The sequence below is a fragment of the Gopherus flavomarginatus genome, chromosome 10 (assembly GCF_025201925.1).
Source record: "Gopherus flavomarginatus isolate rGopFla2 chromosome 10, rGopFla2.mat.asm, whole genome shotgun sequence".
In the NCBI taxonomy this organism is placed as follows: Eukaryota; Metazoa; Chordata; order Testudines; family Testudinidae; genus Gopherus; species Gopherus flavomarginatus.
In genome coordinates this window covers 22,311,840-22,335,525 of record NC_066626.1, presented here as the reverse complement: position 1 = coordinate 22,335,525, position 23,686 = coordinate 22,311,840, and the positions used below count along the sequence as shown (strand labels likewise).

Below are 23,686 nucleotides of genomic sequence, written 5' to 3'. Positions count from 1 at the left end.
TGTGCCACCCAGAACAAGATACGCTATTCCGACTGAGACCTAATCAGCGCAGAGTAACATGGAAAAATTACTTCTCACTTCTTCCTTACAACACTCCTGCTAAGGCTGCCCCCTTCATCCCGGAGCCAGCCCTGCGCTGCCAGGAGCCCTGCGATCAACAGCCACGTTTGAGCAAGGGTCTCCCGCCCGCATCGCCTGAGCCACCCCTTTCTCACAGCCCTCCCCCGTAACCCACGGAGTAAAGTCCCGCCGTCCGCCGAGCCCGGCCCCCGCCCTCTCCTCACAGCCCCGCCCCATCACGCGCCGAGCCCCGCCCCCGCCCCCTCCTCACAGCCCCGCCCCGTCACGCGCCGAGCCCGGCCCCGCGCCCTCTCCTCACAACCCCGCCCCGTCACGCGCCGAGCCCGGCCCCCGCCCTCTCCTCACAGCCCCGCCCCGTCATCCGCTGAGTTCCGCCCCCGCGTTCTGACGAGGCCCGACAGTTTCCGGTCTTCTAACTTCCGGTTCGCCGAGCGCGTTGCGTCCTGCCGCTGGGAGCTGGGGCCGTCTTTCCGCACGTGGCCGTGTCGTGCCGCGCTCCCCGGCGCCGCTGCGGCCCCGGCTGTGACCGACTCTTGCTAACCCGGCCCCGCATCTCTGCCCGCCATGCTGGTCCTATTCGAGACCGCGGCCGGATACGCCGTCTTCAAGGTGAAGTGGGGGGCAGGGGTAGGCCGCGCGCCGCCGCCGCCTCGTCTCGCCGTTCCCCGGCCGGGCCCGCGCACCGGGATGGGGCGGCCCGTAGATCTCGCGGCCCTTTCTGCGGCAGCAGCGCTGGGGAGGGGGCGCTCGCCGTGCCCGGGCTCTGGCGCCCACCCACGTGGCTGCGGCGAGAGCCTGGTCTCCGTCAGCCTGGTCGCCCTGCCCGGACTGGGCCCTCACGAGCTGGGCCTGGCGCCCCGAGCCTATTGCCGATACCGAGCTGGGGAGCGGGGTCTGGGAGGAGTTGGCCTGGCTCTGCTGCGGAGTCTCGTCTCTCTGGCTTGCCCCAGGGGTGCAGGCGGCGGGAGCAGGTTAGCACAGAAAAGGGAGGATTTACTCTCGCTCCCTGCGCCACGAAATTGTCGTCTACCTCGCGTGGCACATTGGAGGGTAGCTCTGACCCCTGCTTGTGGGGGCGGCAATTGGTGGATCCTTCTGGCGGGGTAAAAGGGACGTAACCAACCATGCAGTGTAGTGCAGGGATAAATTCCTTCCTAACCCTGCAGAGTTCCGTTTATGTATGAAGGTTGATACAGTATTCTGTTTGACTAAGTGTAATTGTACATGTTAGATTTCAGTACGGTAGCCGTGTAAATATCAGCAGAGACTGTGGTATTTACCCCTAAGTAGTCCTCAATGATTTTCCCCCTAACTATGCTTACATTGCATCTATTCCTGGAAATTTTAGCATTTGTTGTAATTGCTATCATTATAGTTCCTAAGTGAAAGAACTGAGGCAAATGTAACAGCAATGATATTAATATATTTTAAATACTGTATTTACAAGATGTGTTGAATTTAATTTTGTCTGCTATTGTTTATGTAAATGCTTGGCTTGACTGGTGTACACGTGTATTTGCATGCTGGCTGAAATTTGGAGAATTCATCTGCTATACTTGAAAAACAAAGATTCAGTTCCCACATCTTTCACTGGACACACAACCGTATCATTACATGAGCATGGATAGGCTGATTTGCCATGCTGCTGAACTGGTGTAGTCTGTAACCTGTTTGCCAGGTGGAGTCAGCAGCAACCAGGGCCAGGTTTAATATCTAGGGATTCCTTTTCAACAATACAGCACAAAACCAGTAATATGGGAAAATTACACACCATCCCTTGAATGCTTCTAAGAGGCAATACTTCCCCTCTTACAAGCCCAAAGTCTGAGTGTAGAAAATAAATTTTTAATGAAAGGAGGGAAGTCACCTGGCATTAAATAAATTAATAATAATAATATATGGAAATATTTGTATCTCATAGAACTGGAAGGGACCTTGAAGGTCATTGAGTCAGTCCCTTACCTTCACTAACAGGACCAAGTACTGTCTCTGATAGGGTTTTTTGGTCCCCAGATCCCTAAATGGCCCCCTCAAGGATTGAGCTCATAACCCTGGGTTTAGCAGGCCAGTGCTCAAACCCCTGAGCTATACCCTCCCCCCAATTAATTTTGGAAAATGCCAGCAGCAGGATTCAACCAAAAATACCCACCCTAGAGTATATTAGATTATTTTATGATATTCATTTTGTAATAGTCTGAAGTAGAACTTTTTAGCTGATTTTACCATTTGCTCTACTTAGCTGCTACTTCCTTCTCTAGATGTTCTTGATTGTGCCGTTGCTGCTAGGACCACATTGTCTGCCTGTAAAATGATATAGAAATCGCAAACTCCACAGAGCCAGGACTTTGTTTAAATTAGTGGTTTTCAGCCTTTGGTCCGTGGAGCCCTGGGAGTCTGCAGACTATGTGTAAAGGGGTCAACCATAGGTGACTATGAAAATGAAGTTTCATAAGAACGGCCATACTGGGTCATACCAAAAGTTTCTTCTAGCCCAGTATCCTGTCTTGTGACAGTGGCCAATGTCAGCCTGAAAGGGAATGAACAGAACAGGTAATCACCACTTATTCCCAGCTTCTGGTATACAGAGGCTAGGGCCACCATCCCTGTCCATCATGGCTAATAGCGATTGATGGACCTATCCTTCATGAACTTACCTAGTTCTTTTTTGAACACTGTTATAGTCTTGGTCTTCACAACATCCTCTGGCAGGATGTTCCACATCTTGACTGTGCTTTGTGTGAAAAAAATTACTTCTGTTTGTTTGTTTTAAACCTGCTGCATATTAATTTCATTTGGTTACCCCATGTTCTTGTGCTATGAGGAGTAAATAACACTTCCTTATTTACTTTCTCCACACCAGTCATGATTTTATAGACCTCCATCATACCCATCCTTAGTTTTCTCTTTTCCACGATGGAAAATCACAGTCTTATTAAATGGCATCCATTCCATATCCCTAATCATTTCTGTTGCCCTTTTCTGAACCTTTTCCAGTTCCAATATATCTTTCTTGAGATGGTTCAACCACATCTGCTTGAAGTATTCAAGATGTGGGCGTACCATGGATTTATATAGAGACAATATATTTTCTGTCTTATTGTCTATCCCTTTCTGAATGATTCCCAGCATTCCGTTTGCTTTTTTGACTGCTGCACTGCATATTGAGTGGATGTTTTCAGAGAACTATCCACAATGACTCAAAGTGGTAACAGCCAATTAAGACCCCATCATTTCATATGTATAGTTGGGATTATGTTTTCCAGTGTGCATTATGTTTCATTTATCAACATTGAATCTCGTCTGCCATTTTGTTGCCCAGTCACCTGGTTTTGAGAGATCCTTTTGTGCTCTTCAGTCTGTCTGTGTCTTAACTATCTTGAGCAATTTTGTATCATCTGCACATTTTGCCACCTCACTCTTTATCCCTTTTTCCATATTGTTATGAATATATTGAATAGGACAGGTCCCTGTACAGACCCCTGGATTCTGCTATTTGCTTCTCTCCATTCTGAAAACTGACCATTTATTCCTGTTCTTTGTTTCCTATCTTTTAACCAGTTACCAATCCATGAGAGGACCTTCCCTCTTATCCAAGGTTAGCTTACTTTGCTGAAGAGCCTTTGGTGAGGGACCTTGTCAGAGGCTTTCTGAAAAATCTTAAGTACATTATATCTACTAGACCCCTCTTGTCCACATGCTTGTTGACCCCCCTCAGAGAATTCTAGTAGATTGATGAGACATGATTTCCCTTTACAAAAACCATGTTGACTCTTCTTCAACAAATTATGTTCATCTATGTGTCTGATAATTCTGTTGTTTACTATTGTGTCAACCAGTTTGCCCAGTTCTGAAGTCAGGCTCACTGTCCTGTAATTGCTGGGATCACTTCTGGAGCCATTTTTTAAAATTGGCCCCACATTAACTATCCTCTAGTCATTTAGTAGTTCTGCAGTTTCACATTTGAGTTCCTTTGGTCCTGGTAACTTACTACTGTTTAGTTTATCAGTTTGTTCCCAAACCTCCTCTAATGATACCTCCATCTGTGAAAGTTCCTCAGATTTGTCACCTAAAAAGAATGGCTCGGGTTTGAGACTCTCCCTCACATCCTCAGCCAGGAAGACCGATGCAAAGAATTCAGTTAGTTTCTCCGCAATGGCCTTATCGCCCTTGAGAGCTCCTTTAGCTTCTCAATCATCCAGTGGCCCCACTGATTGTTTAGCAGGCTTCCTGCTTCTGATGTACTTAACAATTTTTTTGCTATTACTTTTTGAGTTTTGGGCTAGCTGTTCTTCAGATTCTTTTTTGGCCTTCCTAATTATATTTTTACGTTTCATTTCCCAAAGCTTAGGCTCCTTTCTATTTTCCTCATTAGGATTTAACTTCCACTTTTTAAAGGATGCCTTTTTGCCTCTCGCTGCTTCTTTTACTTCATTGTTAAGCCATGGTGGCGCTTTTTCAGATTTCAGATCCCAGAAAAGGCATTCTGGTGCTCTCATCAGTCATATGTACGTGAATACCCCAGAAGTGTTGTTACCACCATAGAAGCCCACAGTTTAGCACCCTTTCTCACACTGTGTCAAATGCCTTGCTGAGCACTTGTAACGTTTATAGTTGAATTCTGGTTTGTCGGTTTTCAGCCTAAGACTTCTATGGTAGGGGTCTGTGGACCACAGGCTGAATTTCCAAAGGGGTCTGCACCTCCATTTGACATGTTTTAGGCATCCGTAAACGAAAAACTGAAAACCACTGTTCGGTTCCGAATAAGGAGGAGAAATTGGAATCGGGGGACTCAATAGAGGATTTCAACCTGCGGGGCACAACTCCCTAGGAGGGCTCAGAGTAACATGGGGGTGGGGTAGTTGGGGCCCGGACCAGCCCCCACGGATGACAGGGATGGAGGGAGCACCACCCAGCTCTGTACCTGGTCCCATCTGCCAGCCCCACACCCAGGGATCCACTCCCAGCTGTATGCCCAGGGTCTTGGCTGCCCACTCCATGCCCGGGGATCCAGCTGTAGGCCTCAGCCCCTGGCTGCATTCCTCACTCCTGTTGCGGGGGGCACGAACGGGTAAGGGAGGGTGAAAGATAGAAAGTTTGGGGACCACTGCGAGGAGGTAGGGAAGTTATTAGCTGGCCCATAGGCTTTTTTTGCTTGATAGCTCTGTGGGAAATGTGTTACTGTGTTTATTTGTTTAGCTAATAATTAAGTTTTTTAAAAAAAAATACAGTTCAAAAGAACCAACTTGGTCTGGATTTAAAAATTTGTGAGGAACCAAGTGGCTTGCTCATTTGCATGATAACCAGAATGATTTCAGCATTCCTTCTGTGTTAAATTGTAGTTGTGCCGTATTTGATTTGTGGGGACAAATCACAATGGATTTTGAACATGGTACAAAGAACCACATTTATGGTTTTGAAAAAGATTAGTGCAGTGCTCCTTTGCATTTTACGAAGAATTCTTAGGCCTTGTCTACACTACAAAATTGTTGACCTAAAATAGGTCAACGTACTGCCACCACATTAATTGCTGCAGTTTTTCATATCCACACTAGCCCTGCTGTCGGTGGTGCATGTCCTCACTTGGAGTGCTTGCCCTGATTTAAGGGGGCAATGTGAGGGGTTGATAGCCTGAGCTATCAGGCCTGCACGGGGCTCGCTGCTGGATTCCCCCTTTCTCCAGGGCTGATAGGCTCATCGCTGGAGCCCTCCAACAGTGAGGTGTCAGCCATGAGCCCAGCACTGTCAGCTGTGGGGTGAGAGGTGGGGTGGCTCCAGCTGTGAGCCTGATGTGAGGCTGACAGCCAACAGGCAATGTAAGTAATACAGTGTCTGCATGGACAATGCATCTCCCTAACTACATTGACCTAAGTGCTATGCCTCTTGTGGAAATGGAGTTATTAGGTCAGGGTAGTGGGCAAGTTACATTGGCAGGAGAAACATTGTAGTGTAGACCAGGCCTTAGTGCACTGCAAATTAAGTGAACGCAGAAGACGGTGGAGTAGTGTAACTGATCTCAACCCACCTCTTCCCCCTAAAGGATTTCTTTTTTGGACAGCAAGCTGAATTATCAATCTGTTAACCAAGTGTAACATCTTCAAATTTTACTCTTGAGGCTATATTGGGGTGGATGCGTTGTACTGCAAAGAAGGGGAGCTCTGTTTTAGAAGTAGCCTCTTTCATAGAGACCCTCAAGTTCCTTGAGGAAGAAAGTGTCGTTTTGTATTTTCCCACCGGTGGTAGTGTCCCTGATCAGCTGGTGTGTTCACAAAGCAGTAGTAAGCTTGGTCCCAGGTCACTGGGGATGAGACAGATACTACTAAGCCTGACTCTTAAAAAGAAAGAGAGAGAGAATGCAGATGTTCAGAGAGGGCCTGCCTTTATTGGGGGGGTGAAAAGCAATGCAATATCTGTGTTCCTGCTGCAAGTAAAACGCTGTTAACATGGTCAGATATTGGTGGGGCAGAACTAGAGAGAAAATGGTAAGTAGTGGTCACAGACTAGATGGCTAAGAGCTAGCCCATTGACTCCATTAACATCAGCTTTCGGGCAGGACACACCATAAAAAGTGGGGTCAGGATTTCTATACCGAACAATAATCCCAAACATCTTTCAACACTGGTTTAATGATTCCGTTTTTTGTCCACAGGTCCTGAATGAGAAAAAACTTCAGGAAGTTGACAGTTTATGGAGAGAATTTGAAACACCTGAAAAAGCAAACAAAATGTAAGTAGTTGAAGGGCTGGCAGCCTGGCTTTGGAAGATGACTGCATGTTCAGATCAAGGGGCAAGGTCCTGCTTTGTTTTTCAGTATAGTTCACAGCTTTTAAATATTAGAAGAACGATCTGATCCAAGAACAAGGGATGGGAGATCCAGTGGAACTGAAAAGTGAGAAATTCAGAACTGATAAAAGGAAATGCTTTTCCTCACAATGTGTAATTAAACTGTGAAACTCATTGCCACATGAAGGCGTTGAAGCTGAAAACAACATTCTGAAAGGGATTGGATGTTTATATGAATATAAAGAATATTCTGAGTTTAACAAACTTTTGGAAGGTATATTAAACTTCTGTCTTCAGGGATTAAGCTAGTCTCAGTGTTAGAGGTCAGGGTGAAAGCTAACATGGGTGAGTGTGGCTGTGGCAGAGTATCCTACATCTGCCCACTGCAGGCTTTTTACACCTTCCTCTGAAATGTCTGATGCTGACGACTGTCAGACAGGATACTAGCCTAAATGGACTTTGGTCTGATCCAGTTATAAAATTCCGATGTTTCTGAAAAGATGTTTGTCTCACTCAGCCTTGCAGCATAAGCCTTGAGCTGCTGTTGGAGATGACGCACATGCAATTTAGTAAGTTAAGAGAGGGTAGCTTTTATCTGTGACCTTGCTTCTGTTACAGATAATACAGCTTTTTCTGACAGATTAATCAGAATTGGACTAGTCAAATATCTGGGTCTGGAGATAATTGTCCTGGGTCGGGATGGCTTCTTAAGCACAACTCTATAGATAACAGAGAGGAAGATTACACCAGGAGGAGGAAGTTGGGCCTGGGGAGGTGACACAGCTGATGTAGCTGGGAACTGTCCATAGGCTACTTGGACCTGGTAAACTGATGGAGAATAGAAAATCCTTCCATACACACATGAATGTCAGTCAGTGTTCTCATACCCTTTCTCCAGAGCCAGTGATATGCATATAGTGTGCCTGTTTGCCATCCCTTGCTTTTCAGCCTCAAGTGTATTCTTGGTGCATGCTCCCAGCATGGCTGTTCTCAATTTCTCACCCAGAAGGGCAGGGTTTCCCCAGATGTCTGCTCATGTGGAGGGGCACAGAGGAGTCGGACACCGTGGATTCTGGCTCACACATAGGAAGGGAAAGTGTGGGGCCATCTTGTGTTCTCACCCCATCTCCTTCCCACTTGCTCTGCCACCCATTTATTCCTGCCCCATTATTCTCTCTCCCCTCTCTGCAGTCCCAGACTCCTTATCCCATAATTCCCCATCCAAGCGAACATTTGTAGGTACAATTTTTCTTTTAAAAAATGGTTTGAGAACCTTCTGAATTTTCTGCTATACTCAGATTGTTTTCTCCAAATAAAAAAAACAAAACAGAAAACACAGATTGTAGGTTCATGCCTTCATTTTCCCCCCAGTTTTCATCATGGCCAAATTAAAACGTCCAGTGCCAGGGTGTTGCTCAGGTTTAATGGCCGTAATACATCTCCTTGACTCATACAGGTTTTGTGAGTCCTTGTTTGCACATGTGCAGTGTAATCCATTTGGCTTTTGTGAGTGTTAGGGAAGTGCCTATCTGAAGAGACAAACTTTTTCATATGCTATTTTCAATATTGCTCCTCCAAGGGGTAGTGGGTACCGTGCAAAAGCAAAACAGAAAAAAAGTAAAATCTGTTAACTTTAAGAAAAGTTGTTTTGGGGGGCCTGTAGCTCAGGAATCCCTTGGTCAAATGACCCCAAATTTGGATATCTGCCCTGTGCCCTCATAAGAGTCTGTACATTCCAAGGAAATCCAAGTATGCAAAACAAAAAGATGGCCTCATGTTTTTTTCAAATTTTTTGTATGTATTTTTTCATTAGAAATATTAGATCTTGATTTCTCACCTCTTTGGAGGTCTCTAGCAAGATCTTTGGGAGACTTGGGTGATGAAATAATGAGTCTGAAAGCTGATCTACAGTTCCAAGACTTGGACTCCCTTTCCCTTCATTTGAAGGTTGGGAGATCTGAAAATCAAACCTCAGCCTCCTGTGATGTTCTGGGGAAGTAGGGACCTGTTATTTATGATGAGAGTTTGGGAAGTTAAGACAGATGCTATGCATCATAAAGGAGGAGGAAGTACAGGGCTACTCTATTGTAAACTTGAATATAAAAATAAATTTCCTTTCTCCTAGAGTGAAGTTGAAACACTTTGAAAAGTTTCAGGACACAACAGAAGCCCTTGCTGGTAAGTAAAGTTGAGAAAGTTAATTCTAAACTTTGCAGCTTGGTTCTTTCTGAAAAGAACCAATCACATACTTTCATTATATGCCCCTACTGTCCTCTCACCCTCGTATTATTTCTTCATTGTTTATCCTTTAGATTACAGGTGCTTCAGAACAAAGAATATAAGTATTTGTTTTCTCAGGCAGCTGCTGTGCCTCTGGACACTAGATAAAAATATTGAAATCTAGCTATTTGCTCCTGTGTTTATGGTCATGAGTGCACAAATCAGTAGTGAATAGAATAGAACCCTGTTGTCAGTGATGCATTGGTTAATACTGAATTCTAATGATTTGATTCAACATTTCGTCACTACCACTGAGACAACAGATAAAATGCCAGTAATAGATACATTAGGGCTGTTTACTCTGCGCTTCATGGAGATGTATCATGGATATGTTTGTGTATTTGATAAATGCCTGTTTATCTTAAGATCATGAATTCCTGAATTATTTGTAATCACATGCAAAACCTGCCACTTGAGTGATTTGTAGGAATTAAGCACAAAAGCATTATAAGCTCTGAATAATCTGAACTGAAGTGATAGAAGAACATAGGCTCATAGTTATTTAGGGGTAGCCTGATTCCTGTTCTTGAATGGAGTTTTTTTGTCTCTCCATAACAGTAAAATCAGTTGATTAATGTCAAATGTAGCATTTTGGCCAAACAACGAGTCTCACTACATTAGAATTGTTGGGATTGCAAGTATAAAAACAAAACAAGGAAAGTACAGGGAAGGAGACTACCTTTGAATATGGGATAATGAAATCATAACTGAGATGGAAATTACTGTTTTTTCCCACCTACATTTGTGCCTGCTGTCTAGGGTGAGTTTGGCCTTGTTATAGCACTGAGTGCCAAGAATTTCTGGGTTCTGTTACTCTGTGATACAGAAGAAGCTCTGACTTGGGCAAATCACCTAGTTTCTCTGCCTCAGTTGAGGAATCTGTGAAATCAGGGATACTTAAATTACCCAGCTCACATGGTTGTTGCTAGGATGGATTTGTAAATTGTTTTGAAGATAACTGATATGTAGCTAAGCATTATTTAAATATCAAATGGTTTAAGAACTATCTGTCAGATTTAAAGTTACCTAGCTAATGTCTCAAATAGCAAGAGTGAGAGGGCATTTATCATAGCAGTTATATTTGTTCTTCTGTTTCTTCTTTTCAGGATTTTTGAAATAATGGGTCACTGGGTTCTGCTTCACACTCCAGGCTGGAAATGTACCAATCCCAGAAGGTCAGTGGAGCGTGGAGTTAACTTGTCAAGGGAATTGCATAAGTGACCTCTTAAAATATGTCATGTGGGTTTGTGATGCTTTTACAGATTTATTTATACTTCAAAATAAAGATTCTTTTAAAACTCCTCAGATCCACATCACATACCTTAAAAAGGGCCGTGTCTGACTTCTGCCATCCCCACAAGTTGACTTCATGCTTCAGTGGGCTTTCATGAATTTTTCATCATCATCATCACAGGGTGTATATATGACTATTGCCTGTGGTGGGAGCTAGTGATGTATGACTTCAGGGGGTCTGAAAAGGGATTGGGTAATTCAATTATATTCTAAATCTTCTTAAAGTTGCTTCTGGGGATGTTCAGTACATCTCTAAAATTGGTGGACTGTTATCTTTTACAAAGTTGGCAGAACTAAGAGTTAATCCTGGTGATTTTCCATATATAGGGAGGAGGGAAAAATTAGAGCAGAAGTATTCTCAAATTAAGAACAGCAAATGTGCTAACATTTTACAACATTCATTTAAACAACTTCAGGGTCAAACAATTTCAACTGCAATTTTGGTTAGTATAGTAGCTTGCAGAGGTGTGAATGTAAGTGTACAGCCTGGTGTATCAAGTTGGACATGGTATTTTGAGTACCTGTTAGATTTTAGGAAGTTCTGTTTGTTTGTTTGTTTAGCGGCATCTTCATTCTCTTCTGCTCTCTACAGCATCCACAGCTCTGGTAGAGGGCAAGCTCAGCAAGAACTTGAAGAAAATTCTAAAGAAGATAGTGGCAAAAGATGCCCATGAACAGTTGGCCATAGCAGATGCCAAACTCGGCGGTGTCATAAAGGTGAAAACTGACTTTGCTTCTCTAATTTGATTTTATTCTGCTGAGATGTTATGAAGAGGGACCTCTGTATTTTGTGGTCCTGTAGCCATGGATTGTGCTGCAGATTATGAGGTTTCATTAGAAAAAAGTTTCTAGTTCAGAGCTGGAAAGGGAAACTTTCAGATGTGAGCTGACTATAAGCTGATATGATGTTTGCTCTGCAGCTGGACAGCCTTGAAACTGCACTCAGGTGTGCACACTTCTTGTTGTCTCAGTGGGGTATCAACTGTGAAAGCAGACAGCAAAAATATAAACTGTGTTGCCCTACTGATCTTATTTATAGAAACATCCAGTTGATGTGCTTATTCACTGTTGGTTGCTTTGGCAAGTGAGGCAGCTGCTTATTATAAGGGTCGCCGGGAGTTCACATTCCCAATGGCCCCCAAACATGTGCATGTATTCTCCAGCCCTTGTCTGAAAGGGGGGAAGTATAGAGAAGATGCATTAGGTTTATATTCTAAATCCTCGCTTATCTCCGAGATGTCGAAACCCCACCATCTCACATTCCTTCCTCGGAACCAGAGCCAGCTACCAAACCCTCTGCTTCCTACTGTGACCTGTTCAATGGCACAGTTGTGGGTTGTTGATAGAAAAATCTGCATAAATCTGTGCAGTAGAGAACTAATAAATTACGAAATCCTGGTGTTGCCCCAGATCTTAGGGGCAGAGTACACAGGGCCTTACTTACAAGTCTTGTTGCTCCTAATACCCGAATGTTAAAGTGAAAAATATGTATGATTATTACAGTGCTAGAAATCCAGATGTTTATTACCTGCGAAGGTTGTCACTGCTTCTGACTTTTTTTTGCCTATCATAAATGGGTAACAAGTATACCTTAGTAAACTATAAATATAGTAGTATTGAAAAAGAATTTGTAAGAGGATTTAATTAACTTGGTTAACACCTAATATTCACCTTATTTTTATAGGACAAGCTGAACTTAAGTTGTATTCATAGCCCAATGGTTACTGAACTGATGAGAGGAATTCGTTCTCAAATCGAGGGGCTTATCACTGGCCTTCCATCACGGGAAATGGCAGCTATGTGTTTAGGATTGGCACATAGGTGAGTTGCCATTGAAGCTGTAGTTCAGTACTTTCCACCATCTTTATTCCATTCCTGCATCCTTGGACACCCCAAACTCTGTTTGGTATCAGCGGGAGTCTGGGGTGTGAAATGAATGCAGGGTTAGGCCCAAAGTCTAATCACATTAATTTTGGTAAATCTTGCTCTAGAAGCAAGCTCTTAAAAAGTTCATTGTGCTTAGCACCACAAGTTCAAGTCAGACCTCTCAATATTTGCTGTAGCGTTAACCTGAGTTGAGTAGTTTCTTCTTGTATATTATATACGTAATAGAATAGTATCTTTAAAATGCAGTCATTAGCAATATGAAAATGACTTTTACATTACTTCATCACCACTGAGGTATCTGATACTTCAGTGCTTAATGGAAATGTTGGACTCCGTATTTCATGGATATATAATTTATATCTCCATGTACATATCGCTGTGGTACATAATATAAACATTAAATAAAGGCAGTGTTCTCGACTATAGATTTAAGCAGAGCAGTAGCTCTGCACACAGCCATGACAGGTACACAATTAGGTGCTAGAAACTTGAGCTTCAATCCAGACTCTGAGATGAACTCACTGCATGGCCTTGGGCAAGTGGCTGAACCTTTCTCATTTATTCTTCTAAAATGGAGATTGTTACCTTCCTTGCTGAGGTAATTGAGAGGGTTAATGTTTGTGCAGCTTTTTGAAGATATAAATCGCTACGTACATGCAGAGTTTCATTTTGGCATAATCCAAATGTGTGGTGCAAGATCCTAGAATGTATTTTAAAAGTATAGCTATTGGGCTTGTGCTGAAATGAAGTTAGAAGGATGAGGGAAGTTTATTTCTTTACAGTCGTGCTCCTGAGTTTCACTACCCTATAGACACAGTTTCCCGTGGATCAATCCCAACCACTGCAAAACAGGAAGTACTTGCCCTATTTGTTCTTGTGAAGAAATTTGCAAAAAGTAATGAACGGCAGATTTCCTGCCACTCTGTGCATGTAGACTATGCAGAGGGACAGCCAACCAGCCATGCTTCTCCTTTCTGGTGCCTTGGTTCAGCCCATCATAATGGGTACTGTGTGTGCTGCAGTTGTTATGGGACCAACTAGCAGCAGTGCTTCTCCAGACTTCCCATTACATCCAGCAGAGGCCAGTCCTTGGCTTTAAATTAAACAAGTGTGAATGAGCCTACAGCTGAACTCATTCATGCAAAATAAAACAAGTGGAGAAGGTTTTTTGCAGTGGAATGCCAAGAGTAAAGCTAATAACGATATCTTTGTTTTTAGCCTCTCCCGGTACAAGCTGAAATTCAGCCCAGACAAAGTAGATACAATGATTGTCCAAGCAATCTGTAAGTATATTCAGAATTTCATCTTTAAGTATTCTGCTTTTATCAGTTATTAAAGTGTGCCCTTTTCCAGATTTTTGCTGGTGTTTTAGTATAACAGGGCAGTTTGAATCAACCCAGCAGAAGTTTTAAAAACTATTGCTTATGAAAGATGTTACTGTAATTTAAATATCAAATAATCGGAGAGGGTGGTATTAAAAGATGAAGACCTTTAGTCATCCAGAAAACAGCTATAGCAGATGCAATGAGAGTTCAAGCCTCCCATTGCTTCAATTCCCAGTGTGACTCACTCTCACTAGTGATAAGAAGTTAATTGTTCCCCTCAGAATTTGTTCCGTGGTACCTCTGCTGTGGATGCCATTTGTGGTGGTAGCTTGTGTGAAGTGAACTAAGACTGCAATGCAGTAACAGTTTTAAAGATGCATGAGTAGTACAGTACCATGTTCTGCATCGTGGCTTTTCTTAAGGGAAACAGACTAAAATTTCTTTGGCAAATGGAAAATAGAATATCCAGGCTAATCTTTCCTTTTCCTTGAAGAATGCATGTTATAATGGAGTTGCTCAATCTCAGGGAGTGGTGAATGGAGCAGTTCAGTGCTGCAAATTTCATGCCCTGTTGTCGATTGAATCTTGTTGAGCTGAAAATGATGATTGAATTCACAATTTCATCACTACTGCTGAGATAGCAGATAGGCATGTCTGTATTGCATTACAAGAAAATGCTTGTAGCCTTGGGGCTTTGTAACAGTATGTGCAGTGGGTGTTCTACCCTGATGTAATAGAAATAAGCTTATAGCTGATATCTGCAGCACTGGAGTAGACCGCCTATTGCATTAGTTCTAGGTATGTTTATGTATTAAATAAACTTAAAGGGTAATTACAGCTGAAAAGAATTTTCAGTTTTTCATTATTGCATTTTTTGGGGGGTTGCTATGTAATCTCTTCACACTTAACTCAAACACAAATTGTAACTTAGATTTCATGTGGAGGTGGGCATACTTAGTTTACTATCCATGTGCAGTAACTTTAACATAGTGTATCACCTGCACACTGTTTGTATCTACATCTGGTTGTACAGTGCCTCACACAGCAGGGCCCCAATCCTGATCTGGGCCTCAGGGTGCTACTGTAACTTAAATATCAAATAGTTGGACAGGGTGGCTTTTGACATCTGCATCCTGTTTAAAGAAAAAAAATGGATTAGAGGGCTAAGATTTACACCTGAGACACAATCCTGCCAGAAAGTCACACATCCGCCATCTGGAATGGAAGACTTGGAACTCCCAGATAGCCAAACTGCTGCTCTTTGTTTGCAGGAAACTGTTCACATGCAATGTATTCAGTGTATGACACGTGGAAGAGGCCCATCATTTGAGTGGCAGGTCTCTGTGATGAAACCTCAGGCGTTACCATCATGTTAACTAATGGTTCTCTTACATTATTGTGAAGATGATAGAAGTTTGGCTTAAAGAAGAGTTTTGACAAAATGAACAAAACAATTCAAAATCAAAACTCATCCTTGTGCCTGTCCTTGTGCTCATATGGGATTATTCACTGCCCGAACACTACAAAACCTAGGTGAATTGGGATGAGTTAAGAATAAAATGTTAGTCATAACCCTAATTTCCCTATGTGTTGGATGTTTAAATTGAACCTTTCCTGGTTGTAGCTACCTGTGTGAAACACATTAGCACCAGTTAAACTATCAGAAAATCTGTTCCAAAGTGGCTTTGTACAGAAGATCCATAGCATGTATGTTGCCCAGTAAAATTAACAGTGGAATCATTGAGTGAAGAAAAGATTTGAAGGCTTTTCATCAAACTGGGCATTACTAGGAGGTAACTTTCAATTTCTGAGGCTTATTTCTGTGGAAGATAAAACAGCTCTCTTTAAGAATGCAGGGTTGCATTAGCATCCTTAATTCTGGCATGTCCTGACTTTTGAGTGTTTGACTATGCATCCTTAATGTTCTTTTAACGTAGTGTGTAATTTGATCTGTTTTGTTTGCAAAGTACGTTTCTTCACTGAAACAAATCCTTCAATGATTTTAAAATAAAATGACAACCAACCTTGTCACAGTACATTGGTGTTTGTATTTGTGTAAAGGAAACATTGTGGAAAAATACCTTGATATTTCCCTTTGCAGCGTTCATTACGTCTGACTTTAAAATGTTCCCCTTTAGACTATACTTTTTTTTTTAACATGTCTGTCCTGTCTGCAGCCCTTCTTGACGACCTAGATAAAGAGCTGAATAACTATATCATGCGCTGTAGGGAATGGTATGGCTGGCACTTCCCTGAACTAGGCAAAATCGTCACAGATAACCTAACATACTGTAAATGTGTGCGGAAAGTTGGTGAGTAACAATTTTGAGCATGCATGGGAGACTGAGTATTAGTATGATTCGCAACTTAACGCATTGTGGGACAGATTTCCTGCTGTTCACTAATGTGCAGGCCATTTCACCTGTTCACAATCCTGTATTCTCACAGTGACATTCTAGAAAATGCTTCTGTGGGAAATTGATGTTAGGGAAGTAATATAATCTGGCAGTAGTTTGTTGTAATCTAGCACTTGGAAACAAGGAGAGCTTGCACTGGCCAGCTCTCCCGGGACCACTAGCAAGTGCTGTGTAGACCACCATTGGTCCACAGACCATGGTTTGGGAATTAGTGCTTAAAACTGATATAGAGAGAGAGATGTTCAGTGTTTTTTGGTGTTCCCTGTCACCAGAGCTGTCTTATATTTACTCCTTGGAACAGAAATAACATTGGGTTTAATCTTGTGAACATCTGCATTTCAACATGTAGGCATGTTTTTTTTTCCTATTAATTTGTACAGTGATATGGTAGCTTTGCAGTTCAGAGAGGAACTTCATTGTGTTTCGTAGGTCATGTTTTCTTTATTTTTTGTTGCTCTCTTCTGGGCTTTCTCCAATTTGTCCACATCTTGGCATCATAATTTAATAAAGAACTGGACAAACAATACTCCAGTTGAGGCCTTATCAGTAGAATGGAAGAATTACTTCTCCTGCCTTGCTTACAACACTCCTTCTAATACATCTCAGAATGCTTCCTTTTTAGCAATAGTATTACATGATTGTCTCATGTTTTGTTTGTGATCCACTAGAACCACCTAGATCCTTTTCTGCAGTACTCTTTCCTAGGCAGTCGTTTTCTCTTTTGTATCTGTGCAATTGATTATTCCTCCCTAATGGGTAGGTGTTTCCATGTTGACACAGTTGGCTCTTACCTCTTTATACTCTCTCTGTTTTTGATTTACTTGATCATCTTTCTCCTTTTCTCCCCACCTTCAATCTTGTCCCGCAGGAGACAGAAGAAACTTTTCTACCTTTGACCTCTCGGAAGTTCTGCCAGAGGAGATTGAGGATGATGTGAAGGCTGCTGCAGAGATCTCCATGGGGACAGAAGTATCAGAAGAAGACATAAACAATATACTGCATCTTTGTGATCAGGTGTATATATACATTTAGAGCTTTAATTTAAGATGTGTAGCAATGTGGACAGCTGTTTTCCTAAGGAGCAGTTTTCCTATGGTTGCTCCAGCACACTTTCTTAATGGCAGTGATGATTCCTGTATTGTTGCTCGCCTGATGTACAAACATGAGAGTGCACAGTCACTACCTCATCTGATGCCATCTTGGATTGCTGACATGGAGGGGAGATGGAGGTTATTGGGTATGATTGTGAGAGGAAAGCTAACATATATTAATTAAAAAGTGCTCGGAGATCCTTAGAAAGAAGGATACTACGTAATTTCTACATTTATATAGCCCCTTTCATCTCCGTTTCAAAATGTTTTATAAAAGTGTAGTGCTAGCCCCATTTTGTAGATGGAAAACTGAGGCCAAGAGGATTAATCTTGCTCCCATTCTCGTAAAAGATAAAACTCCCATTTCAGTGGTGCAGAGTCAGGGTATTTGTTACTTACCCAAGCCAACACAGTCAGTGACAGTGGTAGGATGAGTAGTAGAGAGTTCCTGGCTCTTAATCCCAAACTCAGTCTGCTGTATCACGCTGACAGCCCACTGATATACTTTAATTTTTTGTGCTAACATTCTTTGAAGTAAAGAATATCCCATCTTAAGAGAGTGGTTACAAATATTTATGTTAAAACGGAATGTTCCAGGTTTTGTATTACAGAAAATAGCCTCAGTAATTGTCCTTCACTGTACTTGGCATATTGGGGTTTTACTGATAGTAGCAGCATAGTGAAGAGACATACAAATCCTGTGCATTGTATTCGTGTGAAGCTGCCCATATGAAGCTTTCAGGTAAACCTCACTTTTGGCTGTTAGGATTTCACATCGTGTTACATTTCTGTCTGCTATAACTCACTCTGACATTATACATTTGAATTATACAATTGTAATTCAGTAATACAGTTACAAATTCACTAACAGCCTCCTGACGGTAATCCTTGGTGTTTGACACACACATTAACGCTTTTACAGTTGGTTGTAAGCTGTTAGATTCCTTTAAGCTGATCTTCCGATGTGTCTGTGCCAGGTGATTGAGATCTCACAGTATCGAACACAGCTGTATGACTATCTCAAGAACAGAATGATGGCCATTGCACCTAACCTCACTGTTATGGTCGGGGAATTAGTTGGAGCGAGGCTTATTGCTCATGCAGGTAGGTCACCTTGATCAGTATATAGCAAGTTAGATGTGAACTGGCTTCACGAGATAAGTTCATCAACAGCTTTCCCTAAGGACCTGGTCAGTTGAAAGCATTGCGCTAACTTCTTGGTGTAAAACATTTTGATGAAAGCCAGAAGAACCTAGTGTGATGTCAGAATATTGGCACGAGCACAGAAGTAGTCAATGATGATTCATTTTTCAGTTTGCCTGACTTCTTTTCAGAATATGAGGGCAACATAAGTCACTACCTCTTCTGAGACGTTTTCTGAGCCTGTTGCCAACAGTTTGGTCACATCTGAGTTAATCTGTTAGGAGGTTGGGCTTTAGTTGATGTCAGACTGACTTGAAAAGTGTTAGGTTTATCTCACCTTCTCAGAGTGTAGTGCTAGCTACAGATTGTGCTGTCAGCATTCTTATTGCAGAGTACAGTCAGCACTACCCATTAATCCAGTGGGATGTTTTGTGTCAAGTCAGTCTTCCCACCTCCTTTCCAAATGAAACCTGGAGATACAGAATTGGTCTTAAGCATTGTTACTTAAGTAGTAGAGGATCAACACCACTTCCCCTCCTCAAAACTAATGTAAATAATCTTGTAAATCCTCCACCATCAAAGCTTGAAACTTGTCTCCTACCTTCACTCATTTCCTAGTATTGGTCTCAGACTTGTAACGGTGGGTCCACACGGCAATAAAATACCAGTGGCTGGCCAAGGTCCACTGACTCGAGCTTGTGCGGGGGTCAGGCTGCGGGGCTATAAAATTGCAGTGTAGAGGTATGGGCTCGGCTGGAGCCTGGGTGCTGGGACCCACGGGATTTCAGAGCCCAGGTTCTAGCCCGAGCCTGAACATCTGTACTGCTGCCCAGGTTGGCTGACCCAGGGCAGCCACTGGTATTTTATTTGCGCATAGGCATACTGTAGGCTGTTGATATTCTGATTAAACTGATAAGGCTGTGACTTTTTCTGCCCTAGGTTCCCTTTTGAATCTGGCTAAACACCCAGCTTCCACTGTTCAGATTTTGGGGGCTGAAAAAGCACTTTTTAGAGCCCTGAAAACTAAACGAGACACACCCAAGTTTGGCCTGATTTATCATGCTTCCCTTGTGGGACAAACTGCTGCAAAAAACAAAGGAAAGGTGAGTTACTGAAATTATTTATCTTGCTAATTAGCTTTTTCTGATGCAGTTGAATGTCTGGAGATTAGATGGATAACTTTAGAGTTTTGATAGGGATTTTTCCACTGCTTGCTATACTACTTTCTTTTGTGATGGTGTGCAGCATACCACGGCACCACAGATCTTGCGGTCAGCTGTCACTTTCTTTCCTATTAGAAAAAGGAACAGGGTTGTCAGTGCAAAAGTCTAAGTGATAACTTGAGTGACAAAATCCTGCTGGATTATTTGATTAGCACTGGGAATCAAACTTTCTTAAGACAGCTTAAATATCTTTTTTAGTAAAATACATGAAGATAACATTAAGCTTCCTCCACAGGAGCCAGCAAACAGAGCTGCTATCAGGGGAGTTTCAGGTGGGAGTTCTGTTGGAGGAGCAGGTTTTTGTAGTTTGTGGATTGTATTGTGGAGTTTGTGTGTGAGTGAGTGTGTGTGCAGGCTGCTAGGGACCGTGTGCTGGGAGCGAGGCTGAGCCCTGAGTTGGGGGCGGGGCTTACCTGATTAGGGGTCTTATATAAGGAGCCAGGCACTCAGGCAGCGGCACAGGCAGCTGCAGTGGCACAGGAGCCAGCAAACAGAGCTGCTAACAGGGGAGTTTCCAGGGGGAAGTTACAGGGGAAACCAAGGCAGAGAAACCAGGAAGTCAGACAAGGGAAGGGGCAGGGGTCTGCCAGCAGCCCAGTGCTTGCTGGTGGCCTGTGGTGCGGTGTGAGGCGTGGATTGCCAGGCACAGAGTTGGAAGGGTATGATTGAGGCAGAGGCAGCAGGTAGAGACACACTGAGGATGACCGGATGCGGTAGCTGTGGCATGTACATGGTCCTGGAGGGGGCACCTGAAAGGAGTTTTGTCTGCATGAAGTGCTGCCTGATAGAGCTGCTGGAAGAAAAGATAAGAGGACTGGAGATGCAGGTGGAAACTCTGGCTGAGTTTAGAAGGGGGTTTGAGCAGATGATGGAACACAGACATGATAAGGCACAGGGGATAAGCTCAGACGAGCGGATAGAAGCAGGACCAAAGAACTCTGAGGAGGGGCTGCTGGGTGAGGAAAGTGGACGGTGGAAGCATGTGACTAGGAGAACCAGGAAGAGGAAAAGACGGGCCAGCGATGGAGAAATAGAACTCAGGAACAGATTTGCTGAGTTGGAAAATGAAGATGGAGCACAGCAGGCTGCTGAAGGAGAGAGGGCAAGGAAAAAGAGACGAGCAGCTAGTCCTGCAGAAGGAGGGGAGGAGTCAATGGAGGCGACACCAAGTATGAGCCCTAGGAGGATTGTAAGGGCGAATACAAATCGAGAGGACTTGCGACCAGCTGGTGTGGGGGATAGACCAGAGAATCACACTGTCGCCAGGAAAAGGCAAGTCTACGTGATCGGAGACTCTTTACTGAGAAGAATAGACAGGCCTGTAACTAGACCTGATCGGGAGAACAGAAGGGTGTGCTGTCTGCCAGGGGCTAAGATACAGGATGTGGACCTGAGGCTGAATAGGATCCTAGCGGGAGCGGGAAAGAATCTGTTGATTGTCCTTCATGTGGGAACGAATGATCCAGCTAGTTACTCGCTGGACTGTATCAAGGAGGACTATGCCAGACTGGGGAAAATGCTCAAAGAAATCGAGGCTCAGGTGATCTTCAGTGGGATTTTGCCGGTTCCTAGAGCAGGGCGACGAAGGAGTGACAAGATTATGGCGATCAACAGATGGCTCAGGCATTGGTGTTATAAGGAGGGCTTTGGGATGTACGGTCATTGAGAAGCATTTACGGATAGACAACTGTTCGCTCAGGATGGACTTCATCTAAGTAAGGAGGGAAATAGAATTCTAGGATGGAGGCTCGCCGACCTCATCAAGAGAGCTTTAAACTAGGAAGTTGGGGGAGATGGTTGGGAGATGTTCAGGAGATCTCCACGCTGGAATATAACCTGGAGAGGGAAGTAAACAAAGTGAGCGGGGATACCCTTGCGGACCAAAGAATTGATCCAAGGAGGAATAGTGGAGTAGAAACCAGAGTAACGGGTGATGCTGGTGGTAGAAGGTCTGTGCACGACGGGGGAAAGAATGTCACTGACGCCAAACGCCAAAAATTAAAATGCCTGTAGACTAATGCGAGGAGCCTAGGTAACAAGATGGAGGAACTGGAGCTACTGGTGCAGGAAGTGAAACCGGGTATTATAGGGATAACAGAAACCTGGTGGAATAGTACTCATGACTGGAGTACAGGTATTGAAGGCTATGTGCTGTTTAGAAAAGACAGAAAGAAAGGCAAAGGTGGTGGAGTAGCCTTGTACATCAGTGATGAGATTAACTGTAATGAAATAAGAAGCGATGGAATGGATAAGACAGAGTCTGTCTGGGCAAAAATCACACTGGGTAAAAAAGCAACTAGAGCTTCCCCTGAGAGAGTGCTTGGGGTGTGCTATAGACCACCGGGATCTGATTTGGATATGGATAGAGACCTCTTTAATGAAGTAAACACAAAGGGGAAATGTGTGATTATGGGAGACTTCAACTTCCCGGATATAGACTGGAGGACGAGTGCTTGCAAGAATAATAGGGGTCAGATTTTTCTGGATGTGATAGCGGATGGATTTCTTCATCAAGTAGTTGAAGTACCTACGAGAGGGGATGCCATTTTAGATTTGGTTTTGGTGAGCAGTGAGGACCTCGTAGAAGAAATGGTGGTAGGGGACAACCTTGGTTCGAGTGATCATGAGCTGATTCAGTTCAAACTAGATGGAAGGATAAACAAATGTAGATCTGGGATTAGGGTTTTTGACTTCTCGAGGGCTAATTTTAAAGAGTTAAGGAAATTAGGGAAGTGGATTGGACGGAGGAACTTGTGGATTTAAATGCGGAGGAGGCCTGGAATTACTTTAAGTCGCAGCTGCGGAAATTGTCGGAAGCCTGCATCCCAAGAAAGGGGGAAAAAACCATGGGCAGGAGTTGTAGGCCAAGCTGGATGAGCAAGCAACTCAGAGAGGGGATTAGGAAAAAGCAGAAAGCTTACAGGAGTGGAAGAAAGGCGGGATTAGCAAGGGAAGCTACCTTGGTGAGGTCAGAATATGTAGGGATAAAGTGAGGAAGGCTAAAAGCCGCATTGAACTGGACCTTGCAAAGGGAATCAAAACCAATAGTAAAAGGTTCTACAGCCACATAAATAAGAAGAAAACAAAGAAAGAAGAAGTGGGGCCGCTATACACTGAGGATGGAATGGAGGTTAAGGATAACCTAGGCATGGCCCAATATCTAAACAAGTACTTTGCCTCAGTTTTTAATAAGACTAGTGAGGAGTTTAGCGATGATGGAAGGATGATAAACGGGAATGTGGATATGGAGGTGGATATTACCGCAACTGAGGTAGAGGCCAAACTTGAACAGCTTAATGGGACAAAATTGGAGGGCCCGGACAATCTCCATCCGAGGATATTAAAGGAACTGGCGCATGAAATTGCGAGCCCGTTAGCGAGAATTTTTAAGCAATCGATAAACTCGGGGGTTGTGCCGTACAACTGGAGGATTGCTAACGTGGTTCCTATTTTTAAGAAAGGGAATAAAAGTGATCCGGGTAATTATAGGCCTGTTAGCTTGACGTCTGTAGTATGTAAGGTCTTGGAAAAAATTTTAAGGGAGAAAGTAGTTAAGGACATAGAGGTCAATGGTAATTGGGACGAATTGCAACATGGATTTACTAAAGGTAGATCGTGCCAAACCAATCTGATCTCCTTCTTTGAGAAGGTGACGGATTACTTAGATAAAGGAAATGCAGTAGATATAATTTACCTCGATTTCAGTAAGGTGTTTGACACGGTTCCACATGGGGAACTGTTAGTTAAATTGGAAAAGATGGGGATGAATATGAAAGTTGTAAGGTGGATAAGGGACTGGTTAAAGGGGAGACTCCAGCGGGTCGTATTGAAGGGTGAACTGTCAGGCGGGAAGGAGGTCACTAGTAGAGTCCCTCAAGGATCGGTTTTGGGACCGATCTTATTTAACCTTTTTATTACTGACCTTGGCACAAAGAGCGGGAATGTGCTAATAAAGTTTGCGGATGACACAAAGCTGGGGGGTATTGCTAACACGGAGAAGGACAGGGATACTATTCAGGAAGATCTGGACCACCTTGTAAACTGGAGTAATAGTAATAGGATGAAATACAATAGTGAAAAGTGCAAGGTCATGCACTTAGGGATTAATAATAAGAATTTTAGATATACGTTGGGGACGCATCAGTTGGAAGCAACAGAGGAGGAGA

At 43.3% G+C, this 23,686-nt stretch overlaps 1 protein-coding gene and 3 non-coding genes across 4 annotated transcripts in view; all 4 read left to right on the top strand.

The window, feature by feature from the left end:
* The first annotated feature begins 531 nt into the window (after positions 1 to 531).
* Positions 532 to 23,686, top strand: part of NOP58 (NOP58 ribonucleoprotein) — a 39,614-nt gene continuing 16,459 nt past the window's right edge. The window contains exons 1-10 of the mRNA XM_050969604.1: positions 532 to 690; positions 6,728 to 6,804; positions 8,987 to 9,039; positions 11,027 to 11,151; positions 12,119 to 12,255; positions 13,540 to 13,604; positions 15,824 to 15,958; positions 16,932 to 17,077; positions 18,132 to 18,258; positions 19,237 to 19,400. Coding sequence (XP_050825561.1) covers positions 646 to 690; positions 6,728 to 6,804; positions 8,987 to 9,039; positions 11,027 to 11,151; positions 12,119 to 12,255; positions 13,540 to 13,604; positions 15,824 to 15,958; positions 16,932 to 17,077; positions 18,132 to 18,258; positions 19,237 to 19,400 — 1,074 coding nt within the window. The 5' untranslated portion in view covers positions 532 to 645. The remainder of the gene's footprint in view (positions 691 to 6,727; positions 6,805 to 8,986; positions 9,040 to 11,026; positions 11,152 to 12,118; positions 12,256 to 13,539; positions 13,605 to 15,823; positions 15,959 to 16,931; positions 17,078 to 18,131; positions 18,259 to 19,236; positions 19,401 to 23,686) is intronic.
* LOC127030562 (small nucleolar RNA SNORD70) lies at positions 9,322 to 9,408 on the top strand. Its single transcript, XR_007768423.1, has one exon. It is a non-coding gene; the product is annotated as a small nucleolar RNA SNORD70 (small nucleolar RNA).
* LOC127030566 (small nucleolar RNA SNORD11B) lies at positions 17,179 to 17,263 on the top strand. Its single transcript, XR_007768427.1, has one exon. It is a non-coding gene; the product is annotated as a small nucleolar RNA SNORD11B (small nucleolar RNA).
* Positions 18,443 to 18,528, top strand: LOC127030564 (small nucleolar RNA SNORD11). The gene has a single exon (XR_007768425.1). It is a non-coding gene; the product is annotated as a small nucleolar RNA SNORD11 (small nucleolar RNA).